The 25,543-nt window shown below is 35.2% G+C and overlaps 1 protein-coding gene across 1 annotated transcript in view; it reads left to right on the top strand.

Moving 5' to 3' along the window:
• LOC110811894 (THUMP domain-containing protein) overlaps positions 1 to 25,543 on the top strand; it is a 44,465-nt gene that overhangs the window by 710 nt on the left and 18,212 nt on the right. The window contains exons 3-4 of the mRNA XM_088215032.1: positions 1,571 to 2,041; positions 2,194 to 2,333. Coding sequence (XP_088071158.1) covers positions 1,571 to 2,041; positions 2,194 to 2,333 — 611 coding nt within the window. The remainder of the gene's footprint in view (positions 1 to 1,570; positions 2,042 to 2,193; positions 2,334 to 25,543) is intronic.

Raw genomic sequence — 25,543 nt, 5'->3', positions numbered from 1 at the left:
GGAGAAAAGTAAGTTTTATATATAAAGTGTTGTGCTTGATGTTAATATGTCATAATTGGAAGTTCATCAGGCTCTGCTAATTTTCATTGTAGTCATCATGCGTGCAGTTAAATGTGTTGATCTCCTTCTTGTTGATTCCTTTTATGTTTCTCTCCATGATAAGTATGTTGCTTTTGAATTTAAATACCAGAAACTAGTCAACTAGTATGTAAATCAGATAGCATTACCTTACCATGCAGAGGTTACAATGGAGATGGTGGAAATTAGGTCTAGCTCCGACAAGAGGCCGGATGGGAGCAAAATGTTTATGAATTTAATTCATTTAGGTTATGATCAATGACACCTTCTTAAGTTGAGCCAAAAAAAAAAAAATCCTCTTGTAGTCCATATGTATTAACTTCTGTATGTCGTCTATGGTTGCCGAAGAAAATTGGGTGTAGTGGACTGTGGACAACATGCTGTTAAATGTGTTGATCTCCTTCTCGTTGATTCCTTTTATGTTTCTCTCCATGATAAGTATGTTTCCTTTGAATTTAAATACCAGAAACTAGTCAACTAGTAAGTAAATCAGATAGCATGTACCTTACAATGCAGAGGTTACAATGGAGATGGTGGAAATTAGGTCTAGCTCCGACAAGAGGCCGGATGGGAGCAAAATGTTTATGAATTTAATTCATTTAGGTTATGAACAATGACACCTTCTTAAGTTGAGCAAAAAAAAAAAAAAAAATCCTCTTGTAGTCCATATGTATTAACTTCTGTATGTCGTCTATGGTTGCCGAAGAAAATTGGTTGTAGTGGACTGTGGACAACATGCTGCTTTTAGGTGTATGATTAATATAAGTCATCAAAAGAACAAGCATTCAGCTTGTTGCCGGCATGGGGAAAGTGGTGTATGGCCACATGTGAAAAGAAATAAAGCAGGGAAATAATTTGTCATTGTTGTGCTTTCCACAGTTGCTTCCTATTGAAGCAAATCATGATCATGTTATAGTTTGGTTTGAGAATTCCCAAGTTCTTTCTCTGGATGCATCTGGTAAATCAAGTGGTAGTAATGTCATTAGATACAAGTGGTAGCAATGTCATTAGATACATTGCTTGGTGGGGAACTGGATAAGTTCTTGAAAAAACTTGAAGGATTGAATGGCATGGAAAAAATAAATGATTGTCTCTTTTCCCTGTTTTCTTTTTTGATAGAGTGGATGCCAATGGTAAAAAGAAAGAAGAAAAAAAAAATGAAGAGGTTACAGAAAGGTGAATGCAAAGTAACTGAAAGATTTTATTTTTCATGGTTTTCTAAAATGAATGTATTTTTTATCGTATCTGATAAGTAATGTTCTTAAAGATCTGCCAAACCAATCCCAGTTTCTGTTCTATATTTTCTGTTTCCAAGGATGGAAAATTACTCAAAGAAGCATGTAGGTCTCTGTAATTTGCTTTCTCTAATGATTCATGTTCTTTGTAATGTGTTATATATTCTGCAAAGCCAACTGTTATACCAAGTCTGATCCTTTACTCGTGGTCTTATGCTATCCATTGAGTTTTGAATTTTTTATTTTTATTTTTGCAGTTTTATGAAGAGCTAGCTCATGAAAATGATTCAGCTGTGAGGCCTACAGGTTTACCCAATAAACTTATCAATAAAAAGATTACATTCTCATACAGTAGTGATGATGATGAAGGTAATGAGGATGAGGAGGAGGAGGAGGAAGAAGAAGAAGAAGAGGAAGAGGAGGATAAGGAAAGCGGAGATAAATCAGACTCTTGCAAAGACAGCAATTTCAATGATGAAAAATTAACAGATCAAGAACCAAATGAGCATAATTTAAATAATGAGTGCCATGGGAAGAAGACAGAAGAAAGTAGCAGTGATAATAGAGAAGGTGATGAAAAACATGCAAATGAAGCCCATGAGCCACCAAGAAAGAAGCAATGCCTTGAATCAGATGCATCAGAAAATGTTGTTAAAGATGAAGTGAAGGAGAAATCAGTTGATAAGCTGATTGAAGATGAACTCAAAGAACTTGGAGATAAGAATAAGGTATGGAGAAGCTGCTGAATATTGTGTTTTGTTCTAGTACCTCAATGTATATGATTGGCCAAAAATGTTTGTGGTGATATATGTCTTAAGTTGTGTGGATTCTGTTTGCATAATTTCATTTGACTAGGGTGTTTGCTATCTTCTTCCAACAGAGGCGCTTTGCCCACCTTGATTCGGGTTGTAATGGTGTTGTATTTGTTCAAATGCGGAAAGCAGAAGGTGATCCTGGACCCAAGGATATTGTGCAGCACATGATGACATCTGCTGCGTCAACAAGAAAGCACATGTCAAGGTTCCCAAATTTTTTAATTTTTAGGAGACATTACGCTAATGATACTGTTAAAATTTCGTACCTTTCTTTCCTTTTGTTTTGAAATTGTTAAAGGAAAGTAAATTATAGTGTTAAAGAGGAAGTAACTGAGGGTGTTAAAGAGAAACTAAATTAGGATATTAAAGAAAAAGTAAATTAGGGTGTTGAAGAATAAATAAAACAGAGTAAATTAGAGTATCAAAGAGGAGGCAAATCAGAGTGTTAGAGAAGAAACAAATCAGGTTAAAAGCTATAAGGGTAAAATTACACCCTTTGCAATTAATTTTCTATTTCCTTTCCCATTCTTGAAAACCTATATATATAGAGGTGTAATATTCAATAGAATACATATCAATAAAAAAACTATTCTTTATATGGTATCAGAGTTTTAGATTAATATGGTTACAGAGTTTTAGATTAAGAAATTCTTAATTTTTTTAACAAATTATATTCGGTCTTCATTATCGAAATAAAAAAAATCTAAAAAATGGTCAATCTTCATAACCGATCACCGCCCTCCTGCCGCTGGTCACCACAGGGCCAATTACCTCCACCACCAGTTGATTTTTATAGTAAGCTCTAGAAGCAGCAGCTGCTCCTTGCAGTGGCCACTCAGCCTAAGCACACCTCCCAGTTTGGCCAAAACTAGCCGCTGCTCCCTGCATCCACTAGTCACTAGCTGTAAGCCGTGACTCCTGCCGTGTTCCTCTCTGTCCAGCTGTGCGTCCAACAGCTGTGCATGCCGTGCGCAACTCTCTCTGTCGCCTTATTTGCGACCAGACATGGACGAGTTTATGTAACCATGTGTTCCGCGTAAAATCCTTTCGGTAATTTTTTCCTTTTCGACAATTAATTACCATCCAATTCTTAAAGGATGTTGAATGTAACATCTCAAAATACTGGAGCATATTCCCACATGGAAAATTGCACTCGTGAGAGTTTTAACCAATTTAGGCTGTGTACTAGTATTGATGAAATTCTAGTAAACTCCTCTATCCACGATGTCAAATTTTATTTCAATTGCCCTTCTCTAGAGAGTACCATTATATATCATGGACCACTGAAGCCACATTATTTATCACGAATGGTCTCAACACCAAACCACCCTAATGCAACAGTTTTTTAATTTCATTTCATGCCACTAGATGATATCTCCTTCTATCATTCGAGTCACCCCACAAGAAGAATCTATGTTGGATGGATTTTAATCTCTTTTCCGCGCTCACTAGGATTGTTAAGAGAGACATGTAATAGATAAAAAGGTTAACCAACATGCTTTTGATGAGATAAGCTGCCCCTTTTAGATGATAGATTTGTGTTCCAACCTGTCAACCTCCTGTCAAACCTTGTTGTGACCAGGTCCCACACTCACATTTTTTTCGAAATAAGAAAGTGTGAAGTGTATAATTAATTACATGCAAGGGGGGTGCAAACCATGTATAGAAGAATTTATAGATCAATTAGCATGTCAATTAGTTCTCTTAAATTCTCCATTGATTTGTTGCTTCATTGCCAAAATACCAAGGTTTGGAATCATCTCTCTCTAATTCTATCTAGACCTTCCTCCACCTCCTCAAAAACTCTCATATTATTTTCTTTCCATGGAATCCAAAAAATTACCAATGTAATAAGCCCTAAGTGTTTTTTTCGGCTCATGATATCCTTCTAAACTCAAATCTCATTGACAGTGCCAGCTTCTAGAATCCCAAAAGCCATGGACTGTAAGCTGTGTAGGACATCGAGTAGTATATGGTCGCATGTTTTTTCCACTGTTTTACATAAACAACACCAATTAACCATGATATTCTATCTTCTCATTAACTTATCAATAGTTAAAATGCAATGGAATGAGGCCTAAATGCTTGTTTTTTGGCACATGCTATCCTTCCAAGCCCAAATCTCCTCATTGACAGTGCTGGCTCCCATAATCCCAAAAGTCATAGAGCATAAGTTGTGTGCAATGGGAAACCTGAGTGGTATATGGTCGTATGTTTCCTCAACTGTTTTACATAAACAACACCAATTAACCATGATCTTCCATCTTCTCATTAGCTTATCAATGGTTAAAATGCATCCATGAGCTGTTTCCCAAGTGAAGAAAGCTATTCTTGGGGGAGCATTTACTCTCCATATTTGTCTAAACAGAAAATTACCCTCAATTGGCTCTTTCTTGGTTAAGTACTTGTAGAAAGTCTTCACTGTGAATCTTTTAGTTGTGCTAAGAGTTCATATTGGTTGATCATGATCATCAATAAGCGAAATTGAAGCCAAAGAGCTTAACAAAGATTCATATTCGTTTAATTCTTAGTCATTAAGATTCTGCATTACATCTACATGCCACTCCCTATGCCACTTGCCTTCGGCAAACACCTCTTAAACAAATATGTCCTTGTTTCGTGCAATAACAAAAATATGTAGAAACCTAAACTTAGAGCTCCTCCATCAAGCCAACTGTCGGAACAGAAACCAATTCTCTCACCATTTCCAACTCTTTACTTAAGACACTCATGAATTTTTTCTTTCCTGTACGAATCCTTTTCTACATCCCTTTCCCATAAGGTCTTATTGGCACTCTGGAAGCCCTTTCCCAATGACATGCCCAAGTACTTAGACTGTAGATCCACAACTTTACAATCTAAAGTCCTCGTTAATCTTCTGGTATTGCTCCCATTCCCTAGTCTAACCATTTTAGATTTTGTAAGGTTAATGTTGAGGCCAAACACAACTTGGAAACAAAGTAGTACGCATCTAAGATTTAGTAATGACCTCTCTTCTAGTTGATAGAACAAAACAAAGGTGTCTAACTTCCTTTGCTGTCTCTCATTCTCCCACCTTAATCCCTCAAAATAGCTCCAACTCCTTGGCTATAAATAATAGGGAAGATAGTGGATCTCTTTGCCTAGTACCTCAAGATGCTTTGAAACAAGTTGATGGACCACGATTCACCATAACTGGAAAGGAAGTTGTATTGTGCATGCATTGATCTACTTTCTTCACTTAACTCCGTATTCCATTCTCACTAGCATATAGTCAATAAAAGCCCAATTCACATGATCATACTTCTTCTCCATATCCAATTTGCATGAGACTTCATCTCTCTTCCTGTTGAGTTGATCATCCACTACCTCATTTACTACCAAAACTGGATCCATTATTTGCTTTCCTTTTATGGATGCATGTTGGCTCTCCGTAACCACTATGTTCGACACTTTAACCATTTGTCTATCTAATATTTTTGCAATAATTTATAGGAACACCCCACTAAACTTATTGGTCAGAACTACTTAACATTTATCACAACATGCACCTTAGCAATTAGTACAAAAAATATATAGTTGAGAGAGTTCACAAACGTTTCCGTCTCATGTAGATAATTGAAGAGTTCCACAACATCATCCTTAACCAGATACCAAAATTTTTGTAAAAAACCCATATTAAAACCATCAGGGTTAGGAGTTTTATCCTTTCTGCATTGCTTGAGAGTCTCATAAATTTCCTCATAGGAAAATTCTCTTTCAAGATACTCCCAACTCGCCTCATCCAACATACTAAATTTGATATCATCCAAGCTAGGTCTCCATTCAAACTCTTCATAATACAAGTTCTTGAAATATTCCTTGACCCCTTATCTCAAATTCTCATCACTGTTCACCTCCATTCCCTCTATATCTCCATTGTCTTCACATAATTGCACCTTCTATGGTGATTAGCCATACAATGGAAAAATCTTGTGTTACGATCCCCTTCTTTAATCCACCTCACTTTCGACTTTTGCTGCCATTCTACCTCCTTGCTCTGTAACCCGATCGCCAACTCTATCTTTAACCTTTACTTTCTTGCAATATCTTTGGTTGATAGTTCCTCCCCAGCTTCCATGTTGTCTAAAGCCACGATATCCTGAAATGAAGCTTGCATATCCTTGTTTCTTCCTTTGTTGCTTCTCTTTACACCATTCCTTTAATTGCAGATTTCATTGCCTTTAGTTTACTTGCTATTCTGAAACTAGTCTTGCTAGTAGCCTTGTTTCCCCTCCACCATTGTTCAAGCTTCTCACCAAAACCATTCACACTTAACCATTTATTTTCAAACTTGAACAGGCTTAGGCCCCATTTGATCACTTCAAAGTCCAGACAAATAGTATGAGATTATCCTCCGCAAGTGTTTCTGACAAATGCTTGCGACTTGAAGATGACACAAGATTGACACCAAAATGCCTATCAATATGGGAGCACGTCGAGTTTGTCCTTTAATTAGACCAAGTCCAATTACCTCTGATTAAAAGTAAATCAATTAGCTCAATTCTCTCCATAGTATCCTTAAATTCTTCCGCGCATAATTTGGAAGTTTGATTAAACCAAGTCCACTCACCTCTCCACAACAAGGATCTTTCACTTCCTTCCCCCTTATTAATAAATCCTAGTGAACACACCCAAAGTCCCCACTCTTTCAATTCTCAAACAGAAGAAATGGAACACTCACCCCTAATGCATTCCACACATCTGATTACCTCTGATTAGACCAAGTCCAATTACCTCTGATTAAAAGTAAATCAATTAGCTCAATTCTCTCCATAGTATCCTTAAATTCTTCCGCGCATAATTTGGAAGTTTGATTAAACCAAGTCCACTCACCTCTCCACAACAAGGATCTTTCACTTCCTTCCCCCTTATTAATAAATCCTAGTGAACACCCAAAGTCCCCACTCTTTCAATTCTCAAACAGAAGAAATGGAACACTCACCCCTAATGCATTCCACACATCTGATTCTATCTTTCTTCCACATTACCAAGATATCACTTGTTGTTCACATAGCAGAGAAAGCCTTCCAACTCATATCCTTAAACTTCCGTATACTTCGAACAATCCTATCTTGCATGTTTTCCTTTTTTGTCTCCTATAGACAAATAATATTTGGTCTCCATTTGCTCATGCATCCTATGATCACTTGCGCTTCTTATGATCATTGATACTTTTGTCATTCCCCCCGCCCCACCCATTCCTTCGCTCCTTACATTATCATAATTAATGCTAGATTGCAATCTTCTTAACTCTCTTGAGCCTTTCACACCCTACCTATTTTTCGTCTTTGATAGTTATTTGTTTCTTTCCATCTCTTTTTTATCTCCATAAAAGATCCATGAATAGTTCCTCTTGGCCATCAAAGGACACGCCCAACTTGCAACTGATTTTCTGGATATTCTGAATAACCCATTAGGAGTTTTCTTTTTCTTGAAGAGCTCCGATCGTCTCGTGATCTGAGGAATTTTTGGACCAACAAATCAACCTAGGTTGCTGACACCTTTTCCACAATATCTTTCCCATTTTGGCACCATGGCAAAGTTTTGTAATCTTGCTTGATGCTCCTCAAGCTGGTAGGGTTTTCCATCTAAGATCTTTCGTCTTTCGCAGGCTGTAGATGACATATATAGTTTGTAAATTTGTTTCCTGCAAATGAATCATGTCCGCTTTTCATATACTCATACAACCTCTAATCTCCTGTTGCTGCTTCTAGTCGTTCAATCCTCTAACATTCTAGGATATGATTCTTCCAACCATGAGTCCGTCTCTCCCATAACATCCCCCCTTTTGCCTCCTTATTTGAAAATTTCCATCTAACATCTTTTGTCTTCCATAGGTTGTAGATGACCCGATCATATATGGTTTGTAATTTTGTTTCTTGCAAATGAATCGCGTCCGCTTTTCATGTACTCATACAACCTCTAATCACTTGTTGCTGCTTCTGTCTCTCCCATTCTAGGATATGATTCTTCCAACCATGATTCTGTTTTCCATAGGTTGTAGATGACCCGATCATATATGGTTTGTAAATTTGTTTCCTGCAAATGAATCACGTCCGCTTTTCATATACTCATACAACCTCTAATCACCAGTTGCTGCTTCTGTCTCTCTCATTCCAAGATATGATTATTCAAACCATGATTCTGTCTCTCCCATAACACCCCCCCTTTTGCCTCCTTTTATGAAAATTTCCTAGTTAATACAAAGTTGTAGCTAGCTAGCTCCCAAAGGCATACCCAATACTTGATTAAAAGCTTCTCTATCTTGCGTTCCAAAACTTTAGCAAATCTCTTTATATTTGCTCTTTCAACCAGTCTCACCAGCTTAGATTTGGCAAGATTATCTTAAGTCCTGAAACCGTTTGAAAGCACAATAAAATACATCTTAGATTAAACTATATTCTCATTCGACTCACAGAAAACTAAAGTTTCATTTGCAAAGAAAAGATGCGGGGTCTTATCTGTCCGTTCTCCGACGCGTGCCTTTAGCCCTTTAATAATCCTTTTTCCTGAGCTCTCAACATCAACATATTGAAAGCTTCTATAAGACCATAAACAACGATGAAGATAATAGATCTCCTTGCCTATGATCTCTTGGAGCCTTGAAGAATGACGATGGTCCGCCATTCACTAATACTGAAAAAGATATCGTTGTGATATATAAACTAATCCACTTGCACCACTTCCCTTCGAAAACCCAATCTCATCAACATATAGTCATTGAATCCCTAGCTAACATGATCATATGATTTCTCCATATCAAGCTTGCATATGATCTTGTTTCTATTTTTCTTAAATAAAAAAAATAATATGTATATTAAATCACAAGCACCAATGGAGTGCCATTCATGTATAAAATTATTACAAGTTAGAGAGTGTTTATAAAATACCCAAAATCCTGTACGGTATAAATAAGATTCTGTAAAACCAAAGATTCCAAATAGTATAGATATTTGTCCCTAATTTTAGTAAAAAACTCATCTTCTATCATTTCAAAAATTCTATTACTTGTCTCTTTCCAAATCACGCAAAATATAGTAACTGAAATGAGACTCACAAATTTTCTCCCTTTACTAATTTCCTCCCATGCTCAAATCTGATCTCTAAACTACCTAGCAAAGACCCAGTTAATCCTAAATAATTCATAAACCATAATTCATAACTTATTTATTGTGGGGCACCATAATAAAATATGATTGTAGGATTCCGCTTCTCTCTTACACAGAAAGCATCCATTTATCATAATTTTTTCCTTTCTTATCAGTTTGTCAATAATCAATATGCACTCTCTTTCCACCTCACATGTAAAAAAAAAAAAAATTCTTTGAGAAGCATACACTTTCCATGTCTGCTTGAACAGAAACCTAAATTCACCCGTTGCTTCATTTCTTACCAAGTGGTTATAGTAGGACTTAACTATGAACTTTCATTTCTTGAGTTTTCAAATTGGCTAATCATTACGATTGCTAAGATTGACCCATTGAAAGTAAATGAAGCAATATCTCATATTCATCAATCTCTTAATCATTAAGGTTTCTTATCACATTAACCTTCCATTTGTTATTTCTTCCACTATCCCTAAGCCTCATCAATTATTTGTAACCGTGCAATGGAAAAAGTATGAGGGAATTGATTTTTAAGACTTCCCCCACCCACTCAATCATCCCTTGAAAACAAATTCTTTTTCTCTCTTCCAACTTTTCAACTGATACACTTGTAGAATTTGTCCCCCTAATCAAGCTTATCTCCTCCACAATTTACCATTTTCCTTTATGTATCTCCATATCCATTACCCCTGTAGGGCTAAATTCATTTCTAGAAAGGATCTCAGCCCTAATCCCACCCCTTTGTGACATAGGCTTCTTAATTCCCCTCACTTCGCCAAGTGGTACTTTCTCCTCTCATCCGCATCTCCCCAAGGAAACTTGTAGTGGATAGACTCTAGTTTCTTTGCTACTTTTTCTGTGATTGTCATGACCGACAAATGGAAGGTAGGAAGATTAGCCAACACACACTTTATAAAACCTTTCACCTTTAGATAAGAGGTTTCTCTTCCACATTGCTAATCTTCTTTTGAATAATTCAATCAGTTTATCCATATTCTCTCATCTTTGTAATTGGACCTTAACGATAGCCGTAGATAGTTTATAGGCAATGCCACCGTTTTGCAGCCCAACACACTTGTCAATCTTGATTCATGCCTCCTATCACCGAATTTCATAACTCTGACTTGGTCAATTTATGTTAAGCCCTTACATCTTTTGAAAGTAAAGAAGAACATATCTAGGGTTGAGCATCATCTTCTCATTCGGCTCACAGACATCAAGGTGTCACAAGTAAAGAAAAAATGAGTTACCTCCTACATGTGATCATTTCCTCCCATAATCACTCCCCTAAAAAACTCTAATTCCCTCGCTCTTACCAATAACCTGCTCAGCACTTCTATTACAATGATGAACAATAGAGGTGAAAGTGGATCACCTTGCCTCAATCCCGTCATTCACCAAAACGACAAAAGAAGTGGTAGTAATAAAAGTATGCATCCATTTTCGCCGATTTTCCCCAAATCCCAACCTTCTTAACATATAGTCAACAAACTCTCAATTAACATGATCATAGGTCCTCTCCATATTTAACTTATACAGAACTCCATTGCTTTTTCTATACAGGAGATCATTCACCACTTCATTTGCTATGCCATCTCTGAGTCCAGTTTTTGCCTATCATCTAGGAAAGCATGTTGACACTCTCCTATAACTTTCGCCAACATCTAGGACAATCTCCTGGCTAAGACTTCAGAAATGAGCTTGCATATACACCTAACCAAACTTATGGGTCTAAAGTTTTTCATATTTTTCATCCCTTTCACTTTGGCAATAAGTACCAAGAAGGAAGAGTTTAATGATTTTACAAATGATTATGATTCAAGCATATCCTTGAATACCTCTAGAATATCATCCTTGATAGTGTGCCATTTTTTTAAAATAAAAAATATACAAGTATATTAATTTCAAGCACCAAAGGGGTGCCACTCACATACAAAGTTATTTACAGGTCAATGAATATGTGTATAAAATTTCAAAATTCTTTATGTTATAAATAGGCTGACCTAATACTAAAGATTGTAAATAGTGTAGCCATCTGTTCCTAATTTTAGTAACCTTTCTTCTACCCCCCAAAAAAATTGATTGTTTCTCTCTTTCTAAACCATCCAAAATATAGTAAGTGAAATGAGACTTATATTTTCCTCTCTTTACTAATTCCCTCCCATGTCTAAATCTCATATCTAACTGACCAAACAATAATCCACCTAATCCCCAATAAAGTGTAAATCATAATCCATAGCTTATACACCGTTGGGCACCATAAAAGAATATGATTATAGGACTTCGCCTCTCTCTACATATGTAGCCTCCATTTACCATAATTTTTCCCCTTCTCATTAGTTTTTCAACAATCAATATGCACACTCTTCCCACCTCTCACACAAAAAAAGTAATTCTTGGAGGAGAAATCACTTTCCATATTAGCTTGAAGAGAGACCTAGCTTCAGTTGCTACTTCATCTTTTACCCAGTGGTTATAATAGGACTTGAATGAGAACTCTACTTTCTTTTTAACCATTTACAGTAGTTGGAGCAGTGCCTCATATTCCTCAATCTCTCAATCATTAAGATTTCTAATTATATTAACACCCACTCCCTATTCCCCTCGCCTTCCCTGTAAGTCTCCTCTACTGTGATATTCTTGAATCGTGCAATGACAATAATATGAGGTAATTGGTTTTGAAGAGTTGCCCTACCCATTCAAACATCCCTCCAGAACAAAATACTATTCCCTTTTCCCACTTTCCTAATAACACACTCCTAGAATTGTTATCTCTTAAAACTTATTTTCCTCTGCATACCCACCCCATGGGAACATTCACTCTTTTGAACCATCCTCTAGTCATGGACTCAAATTTAGCATCAATCACTCTTTTCCACAACCTCCCATTCTCCTTCATGTATCTCCATAGCCATTTCCTATGCAGAGCCGTATTCGTTCCTGCAAAGGATCTCAGTCCTAATTTGCCCTAAGTCATAGGCTCTATTCATGGACTCAAATTTAGCATCAATCACTCTTTTCCACAACCTCCCATTCTCCTCCATGTATCTCCATAGCCATTTCCTATGCAGAGCCGTATTCATTCCTGCAAAGGATCTCAGTCCTAATTTGCCCTAAGTCATAGGCTTCTTGATCTCGCTCCACTTCACTAAATGGTATTTTCTCCCATCCTTCATGTCTTACCAAAGAGATCTGCACTGGATTACCTCTAATTTCTTTGCCACTTTCAACAGAATTGTTAAAAACAAACAAACAGTATATAGGAAGATTAGCCAACATATTCTTTATGTGTCAATATTCCACCTTTAGATGGATTTCTCTTCCAACCTGCTAATATTCTTTCAAACAATTCAATCATCGGATGCCATGTTCTCTCATCTTTGTAGTTGGACCCTAATGGTAGTCATAGGTACTTAATAGGTAATGCTATTGTTTTGCAGCCTAGCACACTCGCCAATCTCGATTCATCACTCTTGTCGCCCAATCTTACAAGCTCTGACTTGGTCAAATTTATATTGAGCCTTGATACCACTTGAAAGCAAAGGAGAAAAACATCTTAGATTAAACATCATCTTCTCATTCGGCTCATAGAAAATTAAGGTGTCATATGCAAAGGAAATATAAATTACCTCCTTCATCTGATCATTCTCCCCCATGATTACTCCCCTAAAAAGCTCTAGCTCCCTCGCTCTTATCAATAACCTGTTCAATGCTTCCATTACAATTATAAACAAAAGTGGTGATAGTGGATCACCTAGCCTCAGACCTCTTCTCAGCATATATAATCAACAAACTCCCAATTAATATGATCATAAACGTTCTTCATATCTAACTTACATAACAGTTTCTCTCTTTTCCTATACAAGAGATCATCCACGACTTTATTATCACCATCACCACATGTAATATTTGTCTATCCTCCACAAAAGCATTCTGACATTCCCGGGTAACGTTTCCCAACACCTTAGACACTCTCCCAGCTAAGAATTTAGGGATGAGCCTATTTATACATCCAAACAAACTTTGGGTCTAAGGTCTTTCATATTTTTCGCCTATTTCACTTTGGCAATAAGTGCCAAAAAAGGTAAATTTAGTACTTTATAGATGAACCAGATTCATGCATCTCCTTGAATACTTCCAAAATATCTTCCTTTACAATGTTCTAAAATTCTAGAATGAAACCTATATTGAACCCATCAGGCCCAGAAACTATCTTTATTACATTGTCTCAGACCTTCAAGGATCTTCTCTGCAGTAAACTCACTCTCCAAAGAGGAATGTCTCACCACATTCAATTTATTAAACTGTAGTCTATCCAACTTGGGCCGCTACCTGAATTCTTCATCATACAGATTATTGAAGAAATCCTTTGCCTCACATCTCAATTCTTTCATTACCCTTGAGAATTCAGTTGCCTACCTCCGTCTCTTCAACATTATTGATCTTTTTATGAAGGCTAGCCAAGCAATGAAACAACATTGTGTTCTTATTCCCATCGTTTATCCACCCGACTCTTGATTTCTTCCTCCACGAAATACCTTGATGTGAGCATGGACGACATAAGTCATCCCAAACCCAACCCAAGCTAAGGAGAGAAAGAGAGGGGCAACCAAGAGAAAAAAGGATTCATGGGCGGCTAGGGGAGCTTCATAGGCGGCCATGAGGGAAGCTTGGACAGCCAAGAGAAGAATGCTTGTGACAAGGCCCCCTCAAGAGAAGATACTTGCGGCCTAGGAGGATTAAAGCAAAATTCAAATTATTTAAATGGACTTGGGTCACTTGAGAAGAGTATTATGATGCCAAGTGGGCCCATCACAAGAGAAAGAGATAAAAGACTCCAACAAGCCTTTCAATTCTTTGTTCAAGAATTGATAAATGAGAAAGGAGTTGGATCAAGCAAGGAAGCCCATAAGGGCATGGAAGCAAGTCCATTTGGCCAAGGGTACAAGGGGACATGCATTGTCTCAAAATGGAAGAGGAAACAATGGAAAAAGGGGCAGGCGGCAACTCTTTGTTCAATGATCGTTGCTTTGACTGTGCGGTTTGGTCTGCAGGCAGGGGCAGCAAAATTTTTTTCTGGACTGACCGTTGGTGTGGCCCAGCCAAGCTCCAGAACCGATTCCCACTAATTTATGCAATTTCCAAAGACAAAAACATGCCTGATTGAAAGAGCTTTTGATGTCGAAAATGGCAGAGGATGGAACATTGCAGTTAACAGGAACTTACAAGACCGAGAGTTAGAAGAATATGAAAATCTGTTATCATTATTGGCTGAGTTTCAACCCACCAATAAAGAGGATAAACTCCGCTGGTCTCTTGGCAACAATGGCAACTTCTCGGTCAAATCATTTTATTACCATCTGACTGGCCAAAATGAGGTGAAGAATTCAGTTTTTCTGGAAAAAATGATTTGGAAGACCAGCACGCCCCCGTGCATTTCCTTTTCGCTTGGGAGGCAACAAGAGAACGGATCCTTACCATTGTTAATCTTATGAAAAGAGGTATCATATTAACTAATAGATGCTATCTTTGCAAAGAAAATGCAGAATCATGTAGACTTCTTCTCCTACACTGCCCTTTCACCCAAAACTTATGGCCTATGGTCTTAGGCCTCCTCTGAATCAAATGTGTTACTGCTGGTTCTATAAATGATGAATTAAAGGCCTAAGAATTTTTGTGCAAAGGAAATAAGAAAATTCGACTTATCTCTCTTACCATCTTTTGGATCCTATAGAAAGAAAGAAATAATCGAGCGTTTGAAGGCAAAGAGGATAGCCTTGGAAGCATTAAGGACAAATGGTTTCACTTTTTTACGTCCATTATTCTAGGACATAAACTTATTAGCCTTGATGATTTTGATTTTATTGTAGATATGCTTGTTGACTTATAAATATTTTGTACATGGGCGGCACCCCCTTGGTGTCTACAACTTCCTTTCTTTTATCTAAAAAAAATAATGGAAAAAGGGAAAGAAAAGCCTTCCCACCGTGAGGCACCTCCCCAACTCGAGAGGGATGCTACCTTAAAGGGAGATTTTCCCTTTTTGTCTCCAAATAATCCTAAGCCGCAAGCTAGGATTCCTACTCAAGGAAGAATCGGCCAAGGGGGAGATTTCTCTTCCTAAACCGCACATGATTTCAAGAAAAAATGGGAAACTAAATCCCATGCTTTTATTGGAGTCTAAACCTCACCGTTTAGGAATATATGGGCAGCATTAATCATTCTTCAAGGCCGGCCCTAAATTGCCATATTCCTCCTATTTCTTCCTTAATTAATGAAGATCCTTTCTACTTAAAAAATTTCCACAAAGGGATGTCGTATCTACCTTATTTTGGTCATAATGTTCTTAATTGTATTTGTTTTCTTATTCTTGTTTTGATTTAATTGCTTGTAATTTACTACAATTAAATTAAGAGATTTCTTTTCTTATAATATACATAACTTACAACTATAAATGCATTTAATTCATGGTTGTAAGCATGGAGTTCAAAGTAATAAAAATACAAAGTTTTTATCTTTCAACAAACGAAATGTTCATCTTTGTCATTGAGCGAGTAATTTGGTCAACTTATCAAGGTAATCTTGTGGTGTTTTTTCAAATCTTTAACTTATCCCAATTACTTTAGTTGATATCACACATTAATAGTTGGGTTAAGTAAGGAGTATTTACTTAGAAATTAAATCTTTGTTGCTAACTGAAATTATGTGAATTTTGGATTGCATTGTTAATTATAGGTTCTGCATCATCCCCTCCCTTTTGTAAGCTGTTTGCCAACTCCATTTTCACGGATTCTCTATGTGCTAACTCATCTTTTTGTTTTCTGCTCCCCATTCCTTATTTTTTATTTCATTTTACTCTAAATGTCTTTAAAGAACTCTATTCCCTTACCCTCTAAACCGTCCATTTTAGTCTCTTGCAAAAAGATGATCTCTGGTTTTAGTCTGTTCATACAACCTCTAATTACCTATTTTGTTCTATAATCATTTATTCTCCTACTATTTCAGGATATGATGTCTACTTTTTGTAAGTTGTTGGCCAATTCCATTTTCAGGGATTCCTTATTTTTTATTTCATTTTACTCTAAATGTCTTTAAAGAACTCTATTCCCTTACCCTCTAAACCGTCCATTTTAGTCTCTTGCAAAAAGATGATCTCTGGTTTTAGTCTGTTCATACAACCTCTAATTACCTATTGTGTTCTATAATCATTTATTCTCCTACTATTTCAGGATATGATGTCTACTTTTTGTAAGTTGTTGGCCAATTCCATTTTCAGGGATTCTTTATGTGCTAACTCATCTTTTTATTTTTTGTTCCTCATTCCTTACTTTTTTCTCTCATTCTATATATATTTTTTAACAATTCTATTTCCTTATTCTCTAAACCCTCTAAACCACTATTTCAGTCTCCTGCAAACAGACGATCTCGGGTTTTAATTTGCTCATACAACCTCTAGTTACTTTTTTTTGTTCTATGATCATTTATTCTCCTAACATTTCAGGATATGATGTGCCCCAACATTGACTAATTGTTGTCCAATATCCCCACTCTTTTCTTGCACCATGCCTCTGGTCATCATAGTTGATACTGAACTACAGCCTTTGCCGTTCCCTAGATCTCTTCACACCGTGTTTGTTTTTCTTTTTTGTTTTTTGCTCCTTACTCTTTACCTTTTATCTCCTACTCTAAATCTCTTTAAACATTTCCATTGCCTTGTCATCTAAACCCATTAAACTCTCCATTTTAGTTTCTTGTAAAGAGATGATCTCTGGTCATTTATTCTCTTAGTATTCGAGCATATGATGTGCCCCAAAATTGATTAATTATCGTATAATATCCCCTCACTTTTCTTCTAACCATGCCTCAGGTTACTAATGTTTATACTGAACTACAACCTTTACAGTTCTCTAGATCCTTGCAGATCTTGTTTGCTCTTCTTTTTTATTTTTTGCTCGTCATTCCTTAGCTTTTCTCTCATACTCTAAATCTCTTTAAACAACTCCATTGCTTTATCCTCTAAACCTTCTATTTTAGTCTCCTAGAAACAAATGATCTCTGGGTTTAATTTGCTCGTATATCATCTAATTACTAGTCTTTTTTTATGATCATTTATTCTCCTAACGTTTCAGGATATGATGCGCTCCAACATTGATTGATTGTTGTTTGATATTCCCTCCTTTTTCTTTCCACCATGTCTCGGTTAGTATAGTTGATACTGAACTATAGCCTTTGCAGTCCTTAGATCCCTTCACACCTTGTTTGCTTTTTTTTTCTTTTTGGCTCATCATTCGTTACCTTTTCTCTCATTCTCTTTAAACAACTCCATTGCCTTATTCTCTAAACCCTTTATTAATCTCCTACAAACAGATGATCTATGGGTTTAATTTGCTCATACTTCACTTAATTACTAATCTTTTTTTGTGATAATTTATTTTCCTAATATTTCGGGAAATGATATACTCCAACATTAATTAATTGTTATCTAATATCCCCTCCCTTTTTTTTTCCACTATGCCTTGGGTTACCATAGTTGATATTGAACTACAACCTTTGCAGTTCTCTAGACCCCTTCACATCTTCTTTGCTTTTCTTTTTTATTTTTTATTCCTCATTCCTTACTTTTTCTCACATAATCTAAATCTCTTTAAACAATTCCATTGTCTTATCCTCTATATTGTCTAAGCCCTCTATTTTAGTTTACTGCAAACAAATGATTTATGGTTTTAATCTGCTTATACATCATCAAATTAGCCGTCTTTTTCTATAATCATTTATTCTCCTAAAATTTCAGGATACGATGTGCCCCAACATTGATTAATTGTCGTCCAATATCTCCTTTTTATTCCACCATGCCTCGGGTTACCATTGTTAATACAGAACTACAGCCTTAGTAGTTCCCTAGATCCGTTCACACTTTGTTTGCTTTTCTATTTTGTTTTTTGATCCCCATTCTTTACAACGTCTCTCATTCTACTATAAATCTCCTTAAACAACTCCATCGCCTTATTCTCCCCTTTAAACCCTCCATTTTAGTCTCATGCATATAGATGATTACTGGGTTTAATATGCTCATACATCATCTAATTATTAATTTTTTTCTATGATCATTTATTCTCATAACATTTCAGGATATGATGCGCTCAAACATTGATTAATTGTCGTCCAATATCCCCTCCCTTTTCTTTCCGCCACGCGTTGAGTTACCATAGTTGATACTGACCTACAGCCTTTACAGTTCCCTAGATCCCTTCACACCTTATTTGTTTTTTTTTTGTTTTTTACTCCTCATTTTGTACCTTTTCTCTTATTTTGCTCTAAATCTCTTTAAACGACTCCATTGCCTTATCCTTTAAACCCTCTTGGGCCTCTTTTTTAGTTTACTGCAAATAAATGTTCTTCTCTAGGTTTAATCTGCTCATACATCATTTAATTACCAGTCTTTTTTTATGATCATTTATTCTCTTAATATTTCAGGATATGATGCGCCCCAGCATTGATTGATTGTCGTCCAATATCCTCTCCCTTTTCTTTCCACTATGCCTCGAGTTACCATTGTTAATATCTTCTTCTTTTTCTTTCCACCATGCCTCGGGTTACCATTGTTAATACTAAACTATAGCGTTTGCAGTTCCCTAGATTCGTTCACACCTTGTGCTCATACATCATCTCCTAACTAATTTTTTTCAATGATCATTTATTCTCATAACATTTCAGGATATGATGCACCCCAACAATGATTAATTATCGTTCGATATCCCCTCCTTTTTATTTTCATCATGCCCCAGGTTGCCATAGTTGATACTGAACTACAACCTTTATAGTTCCCTATATCCCTTCACACCTTGTTTGCATTTTTTTTTTGTTTTTTGCTCCTCATTCCTTACCTTTTCTCTCCCACTTTAATCTCTTTAAATAATTCCATTGCCTTCTTCTCTAAACCGTCTCCTGCAAATAGATGATCTCAAGTTTTAATCTACTCATATGTCTTCTAATTACCTGTCTTTTATATGATCAATTATTTTCCTAACACCTTGTTTGCTTTTCTTTTTTATTATTTGCTCTTCATTCCTTACCTTTTCTCTCATTTTACTCTAAATCACTTTAAATAACTTCATCGCCTTATCATCGAAGCCCTCTAAACCTTATATTGTAGTCTCCTGCAAACAAATGATATCATTTTTTAATCTGCTCATACATTCTCTAATATCTTGTCTTTTTTTTATGATCATTTATTCTCCTAACATTTCAGAATATGATGTGCCCCAACGTTGATTAATTATTGTCCAATATCCCCTCATTTTTCTTTCCACCTTTGCAGTTTCCTAGATCCTTCACACCTTATTTGCTTTTTTTTTTGTTTTTTGCTCCTCATTCCTTAACTTTTTTCGGCTTCTACTCTAAATATCCTTAAACAACTCCATTGCCTTATCCTCAAAACACTCTGAGCTCTTTATTTTAGTTTACTGCAAACATATGATCTCTAATTTTAATGCTCATACATTCTCTAATTACCTGTCTTTTTCTATGATCATTTATTCTTCTAACATTTCAGGATACGATGAGCCCCAACATTGATTGATTGTCCAATGTCATCGTTCTTTTCATTCCACCATGCCCTGGGATACTATGTGCCCCAACATTGATTAATTTTCATCCAAATTCTTCTTCCTTTTCTTTCCACCATGTCTTTTAATATAATTGATACTGAACTATAGCATTTGCAGTTCCCTAGATCCCTTAACACCTTGTTTGGTTTTATTTTAATTTTTTTTTTTGCTCCTCAGACCTTACCTATTCTTTCCTACTTTAAATCTCTTTAAAAAATTCCATTACCTTGTGCTTACTTGACCCTTCATTTTAGTTTCGTGCAAACAGATCATCTCTAGTTTTAATCTGCTCATATATCATCTAATTACATGCCCTTTTCTATGATCATTCATTCTCCTAACATTTTAGGATATGATGCGCCTCAATATTTATTATTTATCTTCCAATATCCCCTCTCTTTTCTTTCCACCATGCCTCGGGTTACCATAGTTGATATTGAATAGCCGTTGTAGTTCCTTAGATCCCTTTATACCTTGTTTGCTTTTCTTTTTTTTATGCTCCTCATTCCTTACCTTTTCTCACCTACTTTAAATCTCTTTAAATCTTTTAATCTCTCTTTTGTTTTTTGCTCCTCATTTCCTACATTTTCTCTCATTTTATTCTAGATCTCTTTAAACAACTCCATTGCCTTATCTTCTAAACCCTTTCATCTCTTTTTTATTTTTTGCTCGTCATTTCTTACCCTTTCTCTCCTTCTACTATAAATCTCTTTTAACAACTCCATTTTCTTATCCTCTAAACCATCTAAGTCCTCTATTTTAGTCTACTGCAAGCAAATGATTTTTGGTTTTAATTTGCTCAAACATCTTCTAATTGCCTGTTTTTTTCTTTGGTCATTTGTTCTCCTAACATTACAGGATACGATGTGCCCCAACATTTATTAATTGTTATCCAATATCTCCTCCTTTTTCTTTTCACCATGCCTTAGGTTACCATTTTTAATGCTAAACTAAAGCCTTTACAGTTCCCTAGATCCCTTCATACCTTGTTTGCTTTTCTTTTTTGTTTTTTACTCCTCATTTTGTACCTTTTCTCTCATACTCTATATCTCTTTAGACAATTTCCTTGCCTTATCCTCTAAACCTTTTAATATCTTTTTTTTTAAACTTCTCATTCATTTCCTTTTATGTCCTACTTTAAATCTCTTTAAACAACTTTACTGTCTTATCCTCTAAACTCTTTAATCTCTTTTTTGTTTTCCCCCCTTATTCCGTACATTTTTTTTTTTACTCTAAATCTCTTTAAACAACTCCATTACCTTATGAACCATCTAAACCTTCTATTTTAGTCTACTACAAACAAATGATTTCTGGTTTTAATATGCTCATACATCTTCTAATTACTTGTCTTTTTCGATGATCATTTATTCTCCTAACATTTCAGGTTATGATGTACCCCAACATTGATTAATTGTCATCCGATATCCGATTTCCCCTTCCTTTTCTTTTCACCATGCCCTAGGTTACCATAATACTAAACTACATCCTTTTTTCTCCTTCTATTCTAAATCTCTTTTAATAATTCCTTTGCATTTTCATCTAAACCCCTTAAACCTCCCCATTTTAGTCTCCTGCAAATAGATGATCTCTAGTTTTAATCTGCTTGTACGTCCTCTAATTACATACCTTTTCTTTATGATCATTCATTCTCCTAACATTTCAGGATTTGTTGCGCCTGAATATTGATTAATTATCTTTCAATATCTTCTCTCTTTTCTTTCCATCGTGCCTTGGTTTACCATAGTTGATACTGAACTGTAGCCTTTGTAAATCCCTAGATCCGTTTATATCTTGTTTGCTTTTCTTTTTTGTTTTTGCTCCTCATTCCTTACTTTTTTTCTCCTTCTACTCTGAATTTCTTTAAACAATTCGATTGTCTTATCCTCTAAACGCTTAATCTCTTTTTTGTTTTTTGCCGCTCATTCCTTACCCTTTCTCTCCTTTTGCTTTAAATCTCTTTAAATAAGTCCATTGCCTTATCCTCCAAACTTTTAATTTCTTTTTTGTTTTTTGCTCCTCATTCCTTACCTTTTCTCTCTTTCTATTCTAAATTACTTTAAACAACCATTGCCTTATCTTCTAAACCGTCTAAGTCCTCTATTTTATTCTAAATGATCTTTGGTTTTAATTTGTTCATACATCCTCTAATTACTTGTCTTTTTCTATGATCGTTTATTGTTATAACATTTTTGGATACAATGTACTCCAACATTGATTAATTGTCGTCCAATATCCGTCCCTTTTCTTTCCACCATGCTTCAGGTTACAATTGTTAATACTTAACTACAGTCTTTGCAGTTCTCTAGAACCCTTCACACCTTATTTGCTTTTCTTATTTGTTTTTTGCTCCTTATTTTTTATCTTTTCTCTCCTACTTCTAATATCTTTAAACAACTCCATTGCTTTATCCTTTCCACCCTCTAAACCTTCCATTTTATTCTCTTACAAGCATATGATCTCTAATTTTAATCAGTTGATACATCTTCTAATTACATGTCTTTTTCTATGATCATTTATTCACCTTAAATTTTAGGATATAATGAGTTCCAACATTGGTTTGTTGCCCTCCTTTTTATTTCCACCATGCCTCGGGTTACCATAGTTGATACTGAACTACAACCTTTGTAGTTTCCTAGATCCCTTAATACGATGTTTTCTTTTCTTTTTTGTTTTTTGCTTCTCATTCGTTACCTTTTCTCTCCATCTACTCTAAATCTCTTTAATCAACTCTATTGTCTTATCCTCTAAACTCTTTAATCTCTTTTTTATTTTTTGCTTTTCATTTCTTTCCTTTTCTCTCCTTCTACTCTAAATCTTTTTAAATGACTCTATTACCTTATCCTCTAAACTGTAAGTCCTTTATTTTAGTCTATTACAAGCAAATAATTTTTGATTTTAATATGCTCATACATCCTCTAAGTACTTGTCTTTTTCTATGATCATTTATTCTCTTAACATTTCAGGATACGATGTGCTCCAATATTAATTAATTATCATTCAATTTCCTGTCTCTTTTCTTTCCACCATGCCTCGAGCTATCATAGTTGATATTGAACTACAGCCTTTGTAGTTACCTAGATCCCTTTATACCTTGTTTGCTTTTCTTCTTTGCTTTTTGTTCCTCATTTCTTGCCTTTTAGCTCCTTCTACTCTAAATCTCTTTAAACAATTCCATTGCCTTATCCTCTAAACTCTCTAAACCCCCCATCTTAGTCTCTTACAAATAGATGGTTTGTGTTTTTAATTTGCTTATACATCCTCTAATTAAATATCTTTTTCTATGATCATTCATTCTCCCAACTTTTTAGGATCTGATGCACCTCAACATTGATTAATTGTCTTTCAATATCCCCTCTCTTTTCCTTTCACCATGCTTCGAGTTACAATAGTTGATGCTGAACTACAGCTTTTGCAGTTTCCTAGATTCCTTTATACCTTATTTGCTTTTCCTTTCTGTTTTTTGTCCTCATTCATTACCTTTTCTCTCATTCTACTGTAAATCTATATAAACAACTCCATTGCCTTATCCTTTAAACCCTTGAATCTCTTTTTTTTTTTTTTGCTTCTCATTCATTACCTTTTCCTCTTATTCTACTCTAAATCTCTTTAAACAATTCTATTGAGTTATCCTCTAAACTCTTTAATGTCTTTTTTGTTTTTTTGCTGCTCACGTGTTACCTTTTCTCTCATTCGACTATAAATCTCTTTAAACAACTCTATTACTTTATCGTCTAAGCAATCTAAACCCTCTATTTTAGTCTACTGCCAACAAATAATCTTTGTTTTTAATATGTTTATACATCATCTAATTACATGTCTTTTTCTATGATCATTTATTCTCATAATATTTCAAGATACGATGTGCCCCCATTTTAGTTTCTTGCAAACAGATGATCTTTAGTTTTAATATGCTCTTACATTCTCTAATTAAATGTCTTTTTCAATGATCATTCATTCTCCAAACATTTCATGATTTGATGTGCCTCAACATAGATTAATTATCTTCCAATATCCCCTCTCTTTTCCTTCCACCATGCCTCGAGTTATAATAGTTGATACTGAACTACAGCCTGTGCAGTTTCCTAGATCCCTTTATACATTGTTTGCTTTTTTTTTGTTTTTTGGTCCTCATTCCTTATCTTTTCTCTCCTTCTACTCTAAATTTCTATAAACAACTCTGTTGTCTTATCCTCTAAACCCTTTAATTTTTTTGTTTTTGTTTTTTGTTTCTCATTCCTTTCCTTTTCTCTCATTCTACTCTAAATTTCTCTAAACAATTCTATTGAGTTATCCTCTAAACGCTTTAACCTCTTTTTTGTTTTTTACTCCTCATGCATTGCCTTTTCTGTCCTAATATAAATCTGTTTAAACAACTCCATTGCCTAATCGACTAAACAGTCTAAACCCTATATTTTAGTCTACTTCAAACAAATAATCTTTGTTTCTAATATGTTCATACATTTTAGGATCATTTATTTTCTCTCCTAATCCCATTACGTGTCTTTTTCTATGATCATCTATTTTCCTAACCTTTTAAGATACAATGTGCTCCCACTTTAGTCTTTTGCAAACAGATGATCTCTAGCCTGTTCTTACATCCTCTAATTAAATGTCTTTTTCTATGATCATTCTTTCTCCTAACTTTTCAGAATATGATGTGCCTCATTCCTTATATTTTCTCTGATTCTACTCTAAATCTCTTTAAACAACTCCATTGAGTTATCCTTTAAACCCTTTAATCTATTTTTTATTTTTTGCTTCTCATTCCTTACCTTTTCTCTTCTTATTCTATGATCATTTTCTCCTAACAGACTAAACCTTCTATTTTAGTTTACTACAAACAAATGATCTCTGTTTTTAATTTGTTCATACATAATCTAATTACATGTCATTTTCTATGATAATTTATTCTTCGAACATTTCAGGATACGATATGCCCCCATTTTAATCTCTTGCAAACAGATGATCGCTGGTTTTAATACGCTCTTATATCCTCTAATTAAATGTCTTTTTCTATGATCATTCATTGTCTTAACTTTTCAGGGTATGATGCGCTTCAACATTGATTAATTGTCTTTCAATATCCTCGCTCTTTTCTTTATACCATGCCTCAGATTTACCATAGCTGATACTAAACTACAACCTTTGCAGTTCCCTAGATCCATTTATATCTTGTTTTCTTTTCCATTTTGTTTTTTGTTCCTTATTCCTTGCCTTTTCTCTCATTCTCCTCTAAATCTCTTTAAACAACTTCGTTGTCTTATTCTCTAAATCCTTTAATTTCTTTTTTGTTTTTTACTCCTCATTTTTTTCTTTTTCTCTCATTCTAGTCTAAATCTCTTTAAATAATTCCGTTATCTTATCCTCTAAACCCTCTCATCTCTTTTTCGGTTTTTGCTCCTCATTCCTTACTTTTTCTCTCTTTCTACTCTAAATCTCTTTAAACAACTTCATTGCCTTATCCTCTAAACAGTCTAAGCTCTCTATTTTAGTATCCTGTAAACAAATGATCTCATGTTTTCATCTGTTCTAATTACCAGTCTTATTCTATAATCATTTATTCTCCTAACATTTCAGGATATTATGTGCTCATATTTTGTCTCCTGCAAATAGATGATCTCCGTTTTTACTATGTTCATGCATCCTCTAATTAAATATTTTTTTCAATGATCATTTATTTT

The sequence above is a fragment of the Carica papaya genome, chromosome 3, assembly GCF_054855325.1.
Source record: "Carica papaya isolate Zhongbai chromosome 3, ASM5485532v1, whole genome shotgun sequence".
NCBI lineage: Eukaryota > Viridiplantae > Streptophyta > Magnoliopsida > Brassicales > Caricaceae > Carica > Carica papaya.
Note: the sequence above shows the minus strand (reverse complement) of the source record. Positions and strands in the feature narration are given on the sequence as shown.